This window comes from Callorhinus ursinus, unplaced genomic scaffold (assembly GCF_003265705.2).
Source record: "Callorhinus ursinus isolate GAN/ISIS: 27379988/994484 unplaced genomic scaffold, GSC_fseal_2.0 scaffold1, whole genome shotgun sequence".
In the NCBI taxonomy this organism is placed as follows: Eukaryota; Metazoa; Chordata; class Mammalia; order Carnivora; family Otariidae; genus Callorhinus; species Callorhinus ursinus.
The window spans coordinates 61,652,439-61,670,099 of NW_027397063.1; the positions used below are offsets into that span (position 1 = coordinate 61,652,439).

Genomic DNA, 17,661 nt, shown 5'->3' on the forward strand with positions numbered 1-17,661 from the left:
ATCCTGGGATCGAGTTCCGCATCGGGCTCCCTGCTCCTTGGGAGCCTGCTTCTCCCTCTCTCTCTCTCTCTCTGTCTTTCATGAATAAATAAATAAAATCTTTAAAAAAAATAAAGTAGAAAATTTGGAGCTACAGAAGATGTAGAAAGAAATGTTATCTGAACTTCTCTTAACTGACTAAAGCAGAACTTTCCGAAAATATAGTTGCCATTAAAATCTCCCTCTGAGTGATTTTCTAACCCATTCAGCTGCCATAGAGCCAGACTGCCTAATAGAACTTTCCATACCTTCCCAGGGAAACCCTAAGCCCCTCATCCCTTCCACTCCTACTCCTTCATTACCTTTGTTATATAAACCTTGATCTCCAGTTATTCTGTGAGTTACTGAATACTGAGCAACTTCCTGGGTACCCTGTCAATAAACTTGGTCTTTTCTCCTGTTTATCTGTTCTCGATTAATTTGCAGGCCCTCAATCACTGGACCCAATTTGGAGGAGAAAAAGATTTTTCCTCCCAACAAACCCAGAACAACTTAGCTATGGCCTGTGGAGCTAGGCTATAACTCAGTGGTCTAGCAGATTTACGACCTTGTATTTCAAGGACATTTGACCAAGTCGACTCTTTTATCAGACTCTTGGCAGGCTGGTGCTTTGGGCTTTCCTTGATAACCCTTTTTCTGAATCAGACTCATCCCTACAATATGCACTGGTTTCATTGTGGGGGGAGGGGTTCTAAATACTCTGATGAAAGAGCCAGACCCAAAGGGCACTGATGACAACTCCATCCTTCCAGTTGTTCAAGCTGAAAAGTTTGTTCTTTTTTTCTTTTCTTTTCTTTTCTTTTTTTAAGTAGGCTCTACACCCAGCATGGGGCTTGAACTCAAAGCCCTGAGATCAAGACCTGAGTTGAGATTAAGAATCAGACACTTAACCGACTGAGCCACCCAGGCACCCTGAGAAGTTTATACCTATTCTTGACTTCTGTTTCTTTGACATCCCTCATCAGTCTGGCAGGAAATCATGTGAACTCTATTTTCAAAATATATCCAGAATCTGACCAACTCCCACCATGTCCTCTGCTACCCCCACAGTCAGAGCCACCCTCATCTCTTGCCTGGACTAGGGAAAAAGCCTCCCATTCTTAGCACAGCTGCCACAGTGATCCTTCTAAAGTTAGATCCCATCACTACTCTGCTAAAAAAAAACTCCCCAGGTTGGTTCCCACCTCACTCAGAGTACCAGCCCCAAGGCTGGCAAGGCCCTTTATCACCTACCCTCATCAATCTACCCCCTACCCCCCAACTCTGCCCCCTAGCATGGCTCCAGTCATACAAGCCCTTTGGTGCTCCTTGAACTTGATCCTGCCTTAAGCCCCTGGACCTTTCTCTAGCAGTTCTCACTGCTTGGAATGCTCTTTCCCAGGTATCCACCCAACTAACTTTCTCACCAATTTCAGCTCATTGCTCAGATCTCACCATGTTATTTAACACAGCAAACTGCACCTCCCCCTGCCATCCCCCAATACCAGGTTCTTCTTGTCTTTTTTCCTTCTCTTTCCCATAGTATTCATCCGTACATAATTCACTTATTTATTGTGTCTATTGCTTGCCATCTCTCTTCACTAGGAAGTTAGTTCCATGAGGTCAGGGACCTATTGTACTCAGTGACGTATTCCAAATGCCTACAACAGTGGCAGGCATATAGTAGGTGCTCCATATACATTTGTTAAGTTAACAAAACCAGCCTCCAATGCTCATTCAGGGTGAGAGCTGAGGTTTGGCTGGGAAGGGGAAAAAAAAGGTCCAGAAACTTTCCGGATTCGATTATTATGGCTCCAGGGCCAACAGTCATGTGCTCAGGCTTGGAAATTCCCCCTGCCCACCCCCCCCCACCCTGATATAGAGGAAGATGGACCAGACAAAATCCAGCAAACCCAGGGAAGTATTCAGCCAGGCTTCGCGGCCAGCAAGTTCCTGGTTAGATCCCATCATAGGCAACTGGGCTGGAGCTGAGCTGTTGATCACTTAAATGATGACAAGAGAAAGGAAATGGTGAGGAGAAGTCTGTGGTGGGCAAGAGAATGGCGCCTGGAATACTTCAGTCTGTGGATTAAGCCAAGGGCTGCTGGAATGAGGAAGTCCCTCTCCCAGCCCGGGTGGGGCAGAGAGGCAGCCCAGGAGGGGAGGGAAGTGGTGGAAAGGAGTTGCAGGCTTGCTTTCTTTTTCTTTCCTTCTTTCTTTCTTTCTTTCTTTCTCTCTTTCTTTCTTCCTTCCTTCCTTCCTTCCTTCCTTCCTTCCTTCCTTCCTTCCTTCCTTCCTTCCTTCCTTCCTTCCTTTCTTTCTTTTTCTTTCTTTCTTCCTCTTTCTTTCTTTCCTTCTTTCTTCATTCCGTGACTTCTTTATTTTATAACTGGAAGTGTGTACCCCTTACTCCCTTCTTTACCCACACCCCCATCTGCCTCTCTTCTGGCCACCACCAGTTTGTTCTCTGTATTTATTTAAGAGTTCTGGGTTTTTTTGCTAGATTTCTTCCGTCTTCTCTAGGGGGAAGCCCCATACTGGATCACACGCACTCATGTTACTAGACAGGCCAAACCGACTTCAGGCCATTGCTGTGGCCCCCAGGACCTCCTCTCCTCACTGGAAACCCCCCCCCAAGGGGAAATCCATCCTCCCATTTGATAAAGTAAAGGATTTAGGTTGAATGGGAAGGTGGAATGGCTCAGCCTGTCAGGGGTACTCTACAGATCAATGGTGTAGTTGGAACCGGGGTTCAAGATCTCGGACTCCGCATGCTGGGCAGTGTCCCAGGTGTACCCCCTCAGCCTCTTCTCACAGAGTCTTCCCCCATGTTCTGGAATGACTCCCTCCTTCTAGGCAGCAAGGTTCTTTATCCCAGCGCAGGGTGAAGTTCTAGAAGACAGTGTCTCACACCCAAATGCAGAACCTCAGACTGCGTGGCCAAGAGGACCTTGTTGATGGAAGCCCAGAGAAGGCAAGTATCTTGTCCAAAATCACACAGTTCCTGGGCCACAGTTAAGGAAGGAGCTGGAAACAGAACTTAAGTTTTCTGATTGCACTTCGAAGTTCCTTCCAGCAGTGGGATTTTGTGATTTCTTGATTCTAATCCACTCTACTCTAGAGTGGCTTTCATCACAAAACTCTGGCCCTGAATCCCCAAGGTACCTTTGTCCACCACTGGCCGTGGCCATAACAGCTCATTCCTTGGCCCCTGGAAGGGGTAAAATTCATTTCTAGGGCATTTGAAAATATATTCTCTAGCCTCAGTCCCCTTCTTGTGGTCAAATCCCATAAGCTTCCTTCAGTCATCGCCCTCACACTTCCCTCCTCCCAGGCCCTGTGACTCTGTCCTGCACACCTACACTTTCCCTTCTCCCAGCTAGTGCCTTCCCCATTCCGCATTCCACTCTGGCTCTGGACGTGGTCCTGACTCTGACAGGGATGCAGAATCACAGGAATCATTGGAAAGACATTAGAGATCAGAGTCCTGCTCCACCCTGTCTCCTGCAGACCTTGGGGGGCTGTCCCTTCTCTCTATCACTTGAGGATCAGGGTAAATGCCAGGGTTCTCACTTATTTATGTTAAGATTTTATTTATTTATTTTGGGTGGGGGAGGGAGAGACAGAAGGAGAGCCAGTCCTAAGCTGTCTCCACGCCGAGTGCAGAGCCTAACGTGGGGCTCCATCTCACGACCCGAGGGCTCTCATTTATTGAGCACCTCGGATGTATATGTATTCCATGAGCAACAAGTATGTAGCAGGCACTGTGTAAGAGCTTTACTCTCTCGTGTAATCCTCACAAAACAGCCCAGCAAGGTAAGGATGATGCCCATTTTATAGATCAGGAAGTTGAGCTTCAGAAATGTTCTTTAATTTGCCCTAAATTCTGTTTCCAGCTCCTTCCTTAACTGTTGCCCTAGATCACAGAGCCAAAAAAGGCTAGGATTAGAAATGAAACCCAGGTCTACTGAACTAAAAGCCTAAGACCCATGCACAGGGGTCGGGGGAGGAGGAGGAAGGGTTGTAGAAAGGGGGGAAATGTGAAACACCATTTTCCCTGGCCTCCCTGGCTGCGGGGAGTGAATATCACTGTGGAAATGATTCCACATCTTACCATCAAACTCCTCCAAATCTCCAGAGAGGAGAGGCCACTGGGCAGGAGGGTTAACTTGCTGACAGCCCTTGACATGCACCCTGCCAGCTCTCAACCTATGCATTTGTGATTACCTGGCTGCATTCTGGAAACTATCCAGTCACACCAAGGCGGGTGGCCCGCCCCTCCTCCCTGGATTGAGGAAGCAGGAAAAGGTGGCAGTTAGAGGCAGTGGGCAGACGTGCTGGGCAATGGTGGCCGGAGTTTCCCCGAGGATGGGCTTTCTCTGGGGCTTGGCTCTGCCCCTTTTCTTCTGCTGGGAAGCTGGGGCCCCCAGGAGCTCCGCAGGTAAGGAGGTGGGGGCTTCTATCCTGACAGAGCTCTGGGTGTGAGTTTCTGTACCGGCAGCCCTCTTGGGTTAATTGCAATTAACCATAAAGCTACATCTGAAGTATTTTCCTGTTGTTGATAAAGAGTATGCAAATGGCAGTGTGTCAGCTGCCCCACATCTGACACCTCGGTCTGTAGAATGAGTGACGTCCTGGTGCGGTGACTGTGGGTTTGTCTTTCTGCATGAGACTGAAGGGGGGGCAAGGGAGGCCGAGGAAAGCAATGGGCCAGGGGGGTAGCCGCTGGGGATAAATCTGACTAAAGCCAAAGAAAATGGCTTGACCAGGTTCTAAATCCTCCAAGTTTATTTCCTAGCCCAGATTTCCTTTAAAAACCAGTTTTTGTGTGTGAAAAGTCTGTCACAGACTGCTTGGGGAGGGTGGATTCTGAGGGAGGCAGGGCTCTTATAAAAGAAGAGAACTAACATAGATGTGTAATAGGAACTGTGCCAAGCTTGTCGCATGCATTGTCTTTTTTTTTAATAGACTTTTTTTTTTGTAGAGTTCACAGCAAAATTGAGCAGAAAGGACAGAGATTCCCATATAACCTCTATACCCCCCCAGATATAGTCTCCCTTTCTATCAGCATCCTGAATTATCTTTTTTTTTTAAAAAAGGTTATTTTTTTGAGCAGTTTTAGTTTCATGGCAAAATTGAGAGGAAGGTACAGAGATGTCCCAAGCTCTGTCTTTTTAATCCTCACAATGACCCCATAAGAGAGACACGAGTCTTATTCCTACCCACCCCTGCCCCCAGAGGTGATGGGACTGAGGCTTACCAGGATTCAACAAATCACCTGCAAAGCCAGGATTTTATTCCTCATGCGGGTAAACTCTAGACTACTTTGTCTTCTGTACACACTCATGATCTGCCAGGCTTGTGCTGCACGTTTTACATTTAATTTAATTTAATCTTCATAAACCCTACAAAATAGGTACCCTTAGCTCCATTTGAGAGATGAGAAAATGCAGGCTTGGAGCCCAGATACTTGGCCAGAGTCATATGGCTGGTAAGCAGCAGAGCAGGGACTCAAACTCAGGGTCCAAAGTACACACACCTTCCTCTCTGCCAGTCTGATCTGAGGAAGGGACCGGGAGAGCTGCAGCATTCTAGTGCCATACAGGGCTGGGTAGGCTTTGCTGTGCTTGAGAAGAACTCTGGTGGGCAGGAGACTTGGGTAAGGGGTGTGAGAGTCCCAGGGGGGTGTGAAGAGGCTATGGTTTGGGAAGCATGACGAGGTTTCACAGCAGGATGATATCACGGGGTTCCTGGAAAAGGTAGAAAATACTTCTGGGGAGGTCGGTGGTCAGACCACAAGAACACCTGTTTGGGCTTTAGGCTACGTAGGTTGATGCAGAACGGCTTTGACTCCACCATGTGGGGACTGAGGAACCTCGGAGAAATATCCTGGGCCTTGAAGTGGGGAGAAGAAAGTATATTCCCGTAAAAGCATGATTTGTGAACAACTAAGGAGAGTGGATGCTATGACTCACCTGATCTGCATGCGGGGACAGCCTGCCATTCTCACTGCATTAAAGAAGGTTGTGTGCTCTCAAGTGCCTCTTGGAGGGGACAAGGCTGTGGAGGGATGCTTAGTGACCCTTGCTGGCTTTGGGATATAAGACTTTCCCATTCCCCTTCTCCTCTGGTCCTCACCACCACAGCAAGGCAGGTAGGATAACCCGCGTTCACAAGAGAGGCTCGGAGAGGTCTGGTGACTGGCTTAGCTGGTAGGAGGCAGAGTCAGCATTTGAACCAGTCAATCACAGGACTCCAGAGCTAGTTGGCAACAGGCCTAGGGCTGGAGCCCAGCCTTTTGCCTCCTGGCCCAGTGCTCTTTTATCTTTGAGGGAGAGACACAAGAGGACAAACTGAGGATCTGGGGCCCCATCCTGACAGCCAGAGTAGAAGTGACCAATGACCAAATGGTCCTGTACTTCCCTGGGGTCCTTGGGTACTTTTGGGCCAGTAGACCTCAGTAAAGACCATCTGAAGTCTTCAGGACCCCAAAAAGGGGGGCTTATATTTTGATTCTTTTCCTTCCAAGGGTAGGGTTACTGGATAAAACACAGGACATTCACTTACATTTGAATTTCAAGTAACAAAGCTTTTTCTGTACGTATGTCTCAAATATTACATGAGAAGTACACATACTAAAAACATAATTTGTCGTTAAAATTATTCTTTATCTGAAATTCAAATTCAAATTTAACTGGGCATCCTGTATTTTTATTTGCTAAATCTGGCAACCCTCCCCAAAAGGGTCCTTGGCCCACTTACAGAGAGAGCACTTCCTCCTCCGTAGACGGGAGAAGCACGCTTGTCCGCCCATGAAAAGATCCTGCTGTAGTCCCCCAGGCAATGAATGCCACCCAACCCACCACTCATACAACCTCCGAGGATCCGTTGAGTGGACAGAGATGCTCTGCCCTGTGGAGAAATGCTAACAGCATCTCTTTAAGGAGTGACATGTGCCTCCCTTGGCCCACTGCTACCTATGGAACATGGCTGGTGCATCATTTCTGTAGCTCCGGGGTCCCATCCCTGCCATGTCAGATGAGCAGGAATGGGAAGCTTGCCCCTTTCCCAAGAACTCGGCCTGCTCCCTTCGCTTTTGCAGCAGCCATCACCTACTCTGTCTGTGGAGGTTCCTCTCCCCCATCCTCCCAGCTACCTCTAAATACAAAACCACAGATGTTTCTTGTATTTGAAGGGTTTTTACTTCCATGGGGAAACATCTGCTGGATGAGAAAAGTATCGGTGCGAAACTGACAAGGATTCTTTCAGAAAGTTCCGAGAGTTGGGTCCCTGCTCTGTAGTTCTTGGCTCACTTGGACTTCTGCCTTCTTTGCTTCCCCTTGAAGCTGGATCCTGGCTGCATGCATTCCCTCTGATGGCTTCAGACCAATAATCAACTAGATTCTGAGGCTTGCTTGCCTCAACTGGGTCATCAGAGAACATTCTTCAGGTGATCCCAGTTCCATGGCTGACACAAGGGATTGGTCTTCCTGATGATAGTGCTTCCTTCTTCCTTGTATGTATAGATGAAAAATGGCATAAAAGCAACTTCTCCCCCCCCCCAGGGTGTCCAGGGCATAAACACAAGAGCGTGTATGAAGTTAGTCCACTGAGACTCATGGCTCACAATGTTGGTCTTACCCAATACAGACCCTAGCACCAGCAGACCACGTCCTTTGGTGACAACCGACCATATAGAAGAGCCTGCCATGACTCCGGGGTTCAGGACAAGTTCAGAGGGAGCATTCCAGTCCACTGACCTTGTTGAGACCTCTGTGCCAAGCCACATCCCTTTGGAAACTCAAACCCTGAGCACCCAGACCTTTGATAGGAACTTAATCCTGGCCAGCACCATTTCAGAAGCAGAGACTAGGGAAACCAAAACCATTTTTCCTGCAACAGAGACCAGGGCCTTCACAAAAATGACACTGTCCAAGTTCATGGTTGTGATCACCACTCCTATGGAGGCATCAGCCACAAGTGGCAGCCCCATGGGAACTGGAATGACCACAGTTGAGACTGTTATAGGCAGTGATCTTGTGGAATCTGTCTCTGACACCCTTTGTACTGATGACAGCTCAGAAGAGGCAAAGAGAATCCTAATTGACATCTTGACATTGACTCACACCTCTGCAGAAGCCCAAGGCTTGGCCTCAGACAGCAGTGCCTCCTCAGACCACTCAGTTCTGGCCATCACCACCTCACAGGCCCTGGCACCTGACAAGACTGCTTCAGCTAAAGACTTGCTGTCCTACAGCATCATTGACATGGAGATTACCAATTGTAGCATTATCAAAACAATAATAACTGCCACCACCCTTAGGACCTCGGATGTAGATCTCGACCCCACAGGAGGAAACACCTTGTCTCCCCCTGAGGTGTCAGCTGTGTTTGATTCCACCGAGGCAGAATCACACTTCACCGAGACCATGACCTCTGCAGAGACCTCAGCAGCAGCCAGTGCCACAGAACCAGCCACACCTGATACCACAGTTGAGACCCTGCTAACTGCTAATAGCAGCATAGAAGGAGAAACAATAGTAGCCGAGCCCACAACCCCCAGCACAACTTTGGTGACAGTCAGCATCAACCCCATGGAAGAAACTTCAGTCCTCTCTGTTGAGACAACAAGCCACACTGAGGTCTTAGGAGCAGTTACAATCTCCACAGAGACTGGGTCAACAGTGGGTAAAGTGGCTTCCCCTGCTGGGCTCTCGGCCTCGGCCTCCAGCCACACCCACATAGCCACTAGCAAGAACGCCACCCCCTCCCAGCCTTCTACCACAGACAGCACAACCCATGGGTCTGTCCCCATCAGCAGGAGCCCTTTTTCTTCTGTCCATCTGACTATGGCCAACAGCAGCCGAGAGGCAAACATCACTTTCGTCAAGACCACAACCTTAGTAAAAACTTCGAAGGCAGCCAGCAAGCCTGGAGGGAAGGCCCCCACAGCTCTGCCCACCACTGCTCAGCCAAGGTGGACCCCAGAAACTACTGAAGGTAAGGGGCTCCCACAGCTGTGATCTTGGGGATGCGGGGTTTGGAGTTTCCAGGATGTCTACGTGCTTAATAAGGGGTAGCGAGGAAGGAAAGATCTGGGGCCTATTCCGAGCCCAGTCTCTGATGTCACCTCCTCATGATCTTCTAGAGATTCTTGCGAAAGTCAGAAACAAAGCAGATTTAGGGTGGTGTATGGAAAACCTGTGGGGCTAGAAGTCTGGAGAAATGGTTTGAGATCCTGGTTTTGCCCTTAACAACCTAGTGACCCAGGACAGGTCCTTTTCCTCTCTGCTCTCTGGCCTCAGTTTCTCCACCAGTAACTGGAGGGGATTGTGATGGATGAACAATGAGGTCCTTTCCAGCTCCACCCTTCCATGACATTAACAGTTGAGTAACCACTATGTGCCAGGCGAGGCCCCAAATTTTATTCAAAAACCACAGTCCTCATGCTCTGGAAGCTTCTGGTTCAGCTAGAGCCACACAGAGGGGCACCATGTGAACATCTGGCCCAAGCTGCTGCCCTCTGAGCAGCTGGGACCTCATGAAAGTGGGGCTTACTGGATGTGCTTGCTGGGGTTGGAACCAGAGATAGTGACAATGAATGAATGAATGAATGAATGAACTAAATAAATAAAAAAATAAGGTGAAGGTTTGGGGGTTTAAAGCTACAATGTCCAAGACAACAGATACTTCTCAGGGAAGAAGCCGCTCGTGAGAGGCTGCTTGGTCAGCCCAGCTCCTTGTCAGCCTGGAGCCTCCACCTCCCTCCTGACACTGTCCTTGTGCCTCATCCCTTTGGTAGCCTCAGCTGGTCCCGCCTTTGTGGGCAGGTGAAATAAAAATATTAATCACAACCACCTTAGCGAACACCATTTGTATTCCAGCAGAGGAGGACATGAAAACATTTCATGGCCGGTCAGCCGTGCCACCGGCTGAATGTTCCCACCGACATCAGGCAGGGAACTACGAGCTTTGCATGCGTTATCTCTTCTAATTAAACCTTCAGAACCACCTCAGGGGGTGGATGTTATTGCCCCACCCGACAGGTGAGGAAATAGATTTAAAGACCGTGAAAAGATAGCACTGGGACTCCAAACGGAAGTCTGATTCCATCTCATAGTCTCCTACTGGGCTTTCATTTTTTAAAGCTCGATTTATTAATATATTTTTATTTTAAAATGCTCTTCTTTATTTTTTGTTGATTAGATGATACATTGACATGATTTAAAATTCAACAGGTACAAAAGGGGTCAGCATAAAATGTCTCTCTCCCACAGCTGTTCCCCAGCTACCCAGCTACCTTCATACACATTAACCGAAAGAATCACTTTCTCGTGACTATTCCAGCCATGAAATATGCATACGGCAGCAAACACAAGGAGGATGAAAGCGATATATATTGATATCGATACAATATCAATATTGGTATCTATCTCTATCTCTAGAAATAGAGAAGTGCAATCACTTGATCAATTCTAACTGCTAGGAAGAAATGACTGCAAGGTGGCAGGTGAAGGCAAGGAGGTTAGGGCTCTACAGAAGCCAGAACTAGCATCCAGAGCTGCTAGATCCGGAAGGCTGGATTGAAACCTCTGCCAACTCAGAGCTGGACGAATTGGCTGAGGTATCCCCTCTGAGAGCTGACCTCTCTCTGGCACTCGCCCTGTCTGGATCCTTTGCTAACAGTCCATCTGGGACCTCCAGGCATCAAGAACATTCTAGATTTCACTTTCATTTCTCCTTCTTCACACTATTCTTTTGACTTCTCCAAATGTGGATGGGGCCTTTAGCCAACTTTTCTTTCACTCTTGTTGGGAAGACACTACAAGGAGTCTAGTTATTGGAAAGTGGGAATCCTCTTTCTCTTTGCAGTGAATAAATGAAAGATCCCATGTGAGCATGGACCCATTTACACATGAGAGTGAGCACAGAGGTGCAGAGGTGGGGACAGAGGCTGGGTAGCACAGGTCATGTCACGATTCCTGAACTGACCTACCCATATGTTCATCTCCTGCTTTTCTAAACTTGCAGGGGGGGATGGAGGCTTTCTCCTCCTGCAGCTGAGTGTGGCCTCCCCAGAAGACCTCACTGACCCCAGAGTGGCAGAGAGGCTGATGCAGCAGGTGAGTGGGCACTTTCTAGGCCAGGAAAGTAGAGGAGAGTTTTAGGAACTAAATCTAAGAATCTCTGCTTGGCTTGGCTTCTGCCTGTTTTTCCTGAGTTGGGAATTCCCCTTTGGAGCTATGTAAAAAAATTCTTTCCCTCACCCCCAATTTCCTCAGGCCTTTGGAAGGTCAGGCCTTCTAGCCCTTGGAAGAAGGTCAATGATATTAATGGGCAGATAGGCAGGACTTTGGGTTACAAGTAGTAGAAACCCTACTCATTGTAGCTTATGCAGAAAAGGCAAGGTATTGGCTGAGAAACCAAGAAGTGACTGTTCCAACTTCACTTATGGCTGGATCCAGCAGCTTAGACATGATCACCAAGATTTCCTTTCTCTCCTTCTCTTACCTCTTCGTTCTTTGGAATCTCCTTCCACATGTAAGGAAAGGTGGCTGTGACAGCCCCAGAGTCACAGGCACTTCCCTCTCCCAAGACCTGCCTATTATACTGGGGAAAGACTGATCTTATTGGCCTGCAATTGCCACCATGCCTGACAGCTCAAACTGAACCACATGGAATGAGAAGGACAAGTCCCAGAGGAACTAGGAATGCTAGCAGAAAACACCCCTCAGATGTATGTTCTAGATGGGAACCAAGATTGGGATATATTTGTATGCGTTGGGAAAATTCCCCTAAGACCCAGAACACTGGACAAAGCTTCCAGTGGTGGAATTCTGGGGTCAGAGCTTTTGGGATGGTGTGAATCATTGGAAGGTTAGACTAGGTCAGCTCAGCTTAGCTCTTGTGCCCACATCTTGCTACCAGGGGATGAGAAGAGGGAATGTCTGGGCCCTTGAAGTTCTCTTAGTGGAATGGGGCCCATCAGGGCTCCCATAATAAGGAGTTCCCTTTGGGGGGGGAGTTTGAAAACGGACAGCTAGAGAAATGACAAATGCCTACTGCACATGATAATCAAAGTAGCAAGTGTGAATCTTAGTCCAAGAGGGAAGCCAGAGGGGCGCCAAAGTGGCTCAGTCAGTTAAGTGTCCGACTCTTGGTTTCAGCTCAGGTCACAATCTCAGTGTTGTGAGGTCGAGCTGTCCATTGGGGGTCTGTGCTCAGCACAGAGTCTGCTTAAGATTCTCTCTCTTTCCCTTCTCCCTCTGCCCCTCTCTCTTTCTGTCTCTATAAAATAAATAAATCTTATAAAAAAAAAAAGAGGGAAGCCAGAATGGTGCCAAATCTGAGCCCCCAAACTGGAAACTATTTCCGGGGTCAGAAAGAGGCCGGGGAGAAACGAGCAGGTCAGGAGCTGAGGGGCAGGAAGCAGGCCGTGCGGGTGTTGGGCATGAGCTCTTGTTGGGAGCGGGACACAGACAAAGCATTCAGGGCTCAGACAAACAACAAACTTCGGAGCCATATAGATCTGGGGGTGAATTCCACTTCATAAATGTGTGACCTTGGGTAAGCTGTTCCATATTATTTTCCTCCCTTATAAAATGAAGTTGCTACTACCTGCTTTATAAGGTTATTGTGAGGGTAAATGATACAATGTGTGTGAAGCACCTAGCCCATGCCCAGCCTGTGGGGGGCTCAGGAAGGGTTGCTGACCTCCTTGTATGTTCTCTCCCATTGTCCCTTCCTGTCCTTGGCCTGTGGTGAACTCATGGGCCAAATTTGGGCTGGAAGGACCTCCTGCTCCTTGCGCCCTCCAGCTCTACCAAGAACTGCATACCTACGTGCCTCACATCCACGTCTCTCTGCTGCGCGTCAGGAGGGGCTAAGAAACATCCCCTGCAGCCAGGCTTGGCTGTGTGCCCAAGGGGGCAGTGCTGCCTGCAGCCTGGGAACCTCCCCTACCCCAGACTGGAGCTACGGTACTGCACTGAGATATACCTGGAAGCTTCCCAAGAGGTCAGCCGGCCTAAGCCCTTACTCCAGACATGGCAGCGGGACCCTGGCTCACGTATGCCTCAGTGTGTGTGTGTGTGTGTGTGTGTGTGTGTGTGTGTGTGTGTGATGGTGGGTGGGGGTGGAGGAGGAACTTCCCTTGTTCCAAAGATGTCCTTGGACTTCCTTTAGCACAGCGTTATGTTTCAGTAAAGAGCGATCTGATCACCTGTCTGTCCACCTTCTTTGTGCTTCCATCAGACATTAAAATTACACACAGTGTGGTCCAGAGGTTATCTATTTGATCCATATGGGGTGTTTTTTTGACATTTTTATGATACAGGGATTTTGTGCATCCTCCTTACTCTCTCTCTCCTTCATTCTTCCCTGGTTCTTGGTTTGGACCTCAATTACAGCACTTACTGAGGCTGGCCCTGGAGCCTGTTGAACTCTGAGCTCCTTCAGAGCAAAACCCGTATGTATCTCAGTATCCCCTGAACCTGGCCTGTAGTAGGAGCACAGAGAATGTTTGTTGGATTGACTTGAATTTCAAGTTCTGGACACAAGCAGATCACAAGAAGGTCTGCAATACAAAATTATTCCTCCCCTCTAGCTCATAAGTCAAGTTATTATTATTATTTTTGAAAAATTAAATGTGGCTATGGGGCACCTGGGTGGCTCAGTTGGTTAACTGTCCGACTCCTGATTTCGGCTCGGGTCATGATCTCAGGGTTGTGAGATTGAGCCCCGCTTCAGGCTCTGTGCTGGGCGTGAAGCCTGCTTGAGATTCTCTCTCTCTCTCTCTCTCCCCCTCTGCCCCTACCCTGCCCCTAAAAAAAATTAAATGTAGTTAATCTCTTTTCCATTGTTATGATTTTACAATTCTGAAAAATTCAAAAGGACCAAGAGAAAAAGACAAATAGAAAGAGGAGTGGAAGAGAAAGAAAAACATTTCTAAAATCCCACTCCTTATGTACAACTATTGTTAGTGTATACATTCAACCTCCCTGCTTGGTCCAAGATACCTTGCATTCAATATTTCCAAAGTCAGAGTCTCAATCTTTCCCCCAAACCGGCTCGGCCTGCGTCTTCTTCATCATGTCAGTTGCATCCTTCAGTTGCTCAAGCCAAAATTCTCAAAACCAGTCTTTATTCCCCTATTTCCTTCACACTCACTTTACATCCAGCTTGTCGGAGAATGCTGTTGGCTCTACTGTTGTCAAAATAAGCCCAGAATCTGACCCTTCCTCACCCTCTCCACTGCTCTCACCTGGTGCAATCTGCCATGGCCTCTCACCTGGGTTACTCATACCCTCTTAACAGGTCTCTGTTTCTACCTTTGCCCCCCAACCCCAGTGTAGTCCCAGCACACCAGCCAGGGCTGTCTCTTAGTGGCTGCCTGTAATGTAAGGCAGACCATGCCACTCCTTGGCTCCAGACCCTCCCATTTCATTCAGACAGAAAGCAAAGGTCCTACAATGGCCTGCAAAGCTGTGTGCGACCTGTGCCCCTCCCCCAGCCTCTTTAACTTGCTCCCTGCACTCCAGCAATGCTGACCTTCTTGCTGTTCCAGGAATCCATCAGGCCTTGCATGCATGCTCCTGCCTGGGGACCTCTGCATGTGTTGCTCAGTTTGCTCAGAGGGCTTCTCCTACAGGTATCCACTCGGTAACACCTCCACCTCTCTCACCGTCTCGGTGAGTCCACCTGGCCATCCCCATGCTTTGATTTGCTTCCTAATGCTGCTTACAACCTAACATAATACATACTTTATTTATTTGTCCTATTATCTGTCTCCCTCAACTAGAATATAAGAGTTCGTTCACTCCAGTATCCCTAGCATCTAGCACAATGCGTGACTCCATAAAAGGTGCTCAGTAAATATTTGTTAAATGAATGGAGGACACAACACAACTTCGGATATTGCTGTGAATAAGGGGAGTATATGTATTCAACTGATCTCCTTCCTCTTGCAGAGGGAGGCAGAATGAGTTTTATAAAGGAATTTGGACAAAATAAGTCAAACATTCTTCTCAGCGTATTTGCTGAGCACCCACAACAGAAGAGAGACATGTTGTGTGCTGTGGGGCATTCAAAGATGTCTCTTCCCCCCAGGGGCTAAACTTAGTAGGTGAGGGTAAACAGGTACAGAAAGAACAAACTGAAAGAACTTACGTACACTATATATGGCAAAACCAGAGTCTCCTTAATACGCAAAGCAATAAAGAGCTCTTACAAAGCAATAAAAAGGCAAACATGCCCATAGGAAAGTAGTATAAATGTCTTCCAGAAGCAGGAATATAACTGCCTATTTTCCATGAAAAAGAAACGTCACTAGCAAAAAAAAAAGTAAATTGATACAGTGAGATATTGCTAATTGTGTGTCAATAGGTAAGGATTTATAAAAATTATAATTTCCATGATGAGGGTGTAGGGGGAAAGAACACTCTTAAACACTATTGGTGTGAATGAAATTTGTACAGTCTTTCTGGAGGGCAATTTGACTATATAAAGCCTTAAAAATGTGCATCCTTTTACCTGAGCAATTTCATTCCAAAGGGCTTATCTTAAGGAAATAATTAAGAATCTGTGCAAAGACCAATAAATAAATGTGTTCATTACAGAAATGTTTATAACAGCCAATAAAGGAAAAAGGCAAGACAAAATACAGGTTATCCCAGTGTAGTCATTTGGTTAATAATAGTGGTGTGTGGTGTGTGTGTGTGTGTGTGTGTGTGTGTGTGTGTGTGTGTGTGTGTGTTTGCTCCCAAATACCTTTTACACTATCTTTAGAAGCTCCCTTTCCAAAATCAAAGCTAGTCCTGTTCCTAGCAAAGGAATAAAACTCCCAGCTTTGTATATAAGGGTCTTCATGATATGGCTTTTGGCCAAATTTCTCAGCTCTGTGTCCTATAGACCCATCTCCTATGTTCTATGTTCCTTCCACAGGAAACTCCTCACTACTTCCCAGTCACACTTGCTTTGATCCAGAGTTTGCACATCATGATTCTTGCCCCCAGAAGGTTCTCCCTCTCTCTGGTGCCTTCATCTGGAAAACTTCTATTCATGCTTAGAAGCCCAGTTCATTCAGTGCCTCCCTGTGGTGGCTCTCCTCAAATCCCCTAAAGAGGATCTGGTTTTTTAGTCTCTGTATGTTTCTGTTACACACTTCACATGCTACATCGTGCTTTATTTGCTTACAAGTTTGTTAAGTCATATATGCTTCAGGACAAGTGCCATGCAGAATTCATCACTGTAGCCACAGAAACTAGTGCAGAGCCCTGCATAGGGACGGCACTCAACTGTCTGCTGAACAACAGAGAGGAGGGTCCCCATGAGCAGCTGACCCGGAAATATGGGCACGGGGCTCTGAGAGTTGAGAAAATGCTACTCAGCGTCGAAGTCAAACAAAATAAAAATCTAATGATATCATTATTAAGAAGCTGCACTATAATTAGGCATGGATGAAGAACAGTTTCGTAAGTAGGTAATACCTGTTACATAAATCCAATTCTTAAATAGCTTTTCTTTTCTTGCTTTGCATTATTTGAATCAGGGATATCTGATAAAGTGGATAATTTATCCTATATATATGCATATAAAGACACACATGTACATGCAAGCTGATGGCCTTTCTTGGAAGCTTGTAAAATATAGTAGTATAGTCTATACCAATTAGAAGAATTTGGGAATTAAAGTGTGTAATTATGCTTACGTGTGTGTGTGTGTATGTGTGAAAGAGAGAGAGGAGAGAATTACTGGAGATGACCAGAATTAGCAGAAGTAATGTTACCAAACCAGCAAGAATCAGAAGGCCTGGGGAAAATTCTCCATTTATTTAAGACTCAAAGGTGTTTGGTAGAATTCCCCTGGGAAGCCATCTGGCCCTGGGCTGTTGTTTGTCAGGAGACCAAATATTTAAAGAATTAATACCTATTCTTCTGAAACTTTTCCAAAAAATAGAAATGGAAGGAAAACTTCCAAAGTCGTTTTATGAGGCCACCATTACCTTGACCCCAAAACAAGACAAAGACCCCATCAACAAGGTGAGTTACAGACCAATATCCTTTATGAACATGGATGCAAAAATTCTCATCAAAATACCAGCCAGTAGGATCCAACAGTACATTAAAAAGATTATTCACCACGACCAAGTGGGATTTATCCCTGGGCTGCAAGTTTGGTTCAACATCCACAAATCAATCAACGTGATACAATACATTAATAAAAGAAAGCACAAGAACCATATGATCCTCGCAATAGATGCAGAAAAAGCATTTGACAAAGTACAGCACCCTTTCTTGATCAAAATTCTTCAGAGTATAAGGATAGAGGGTACATACCTCAATATCATAAAAGCCATCTATGAAAAACCCACAGCGAATATCATTCTCAATGGGGAAAAACTGACAACTTTCCCCCAAAGGTCAGGAACACGGCAGGGATGTCCACTATCACCACTGCTATTCAACATAGTATTAGAAGTCTTAGCCACAGCAATCAGACAACAAAAAGAAATCAAAGGCATCCAAATCGGCAAAGAAGAAGTCAAACTCTCACTCTTTGCAGATGATATGATACTGTATGTGGAAAACCCAAAAGACTCCACCCCAAAACTGCTAGAACTCATACAGGAGTTCAGTAAAGTGG

The 17,661-nt window shown here is 46.8% G+C and overlaps 1 protein-coding gene across 4 annotated transcripts; it reads left to right on the plus strand.

Moving 5' to 3' along the window:
* Positions 1–4,325: 4,325 nt before the first annotated feature.
* Positions 4,326–17,295, plus strand: MUC20 (mucin 20, cell surface associated). 4 transcript variants are annotated; one of them, XM_073903334.1, is made up of 4 exons: positions 4,326–4,459; positions 7,669–9,018; positions 11,050–11,141; positions 16,975–17,295. In XM_073903334.1, the coding sequence occupies exons 1-4, from the start codon at positions 4,363–4,365 to the stop codon at positions 17,023–17,025; spliced, it is 1,590 nt and encodes a 529-aa protein (XP_073759435.1). In that variant the 5' UTR covers positions 4,326–4,362; the 3' UTR covers positions 17,026–17,295. The 4 variants fall into 4 exon arrangements, with proteins under 4 accessions (XP_073759435.1, XP_025724850.1, XP_073759469.1 ...); XM_025869065.2 differs by lacking the exon at positions 16,975–17,295 and adding an exon at positions 12,837–13,636; XM_073903368.1 differs by lacking the exon at positions 16,975–17,295 and adding an exon at positions 12,837–13,642 and having other exon boundaries at positions 4,335–4,459; positions 8,155–9,018.
* The last annotated feature ends 366 nt before the right edge of the window (positions 17,296–17,661 follow it).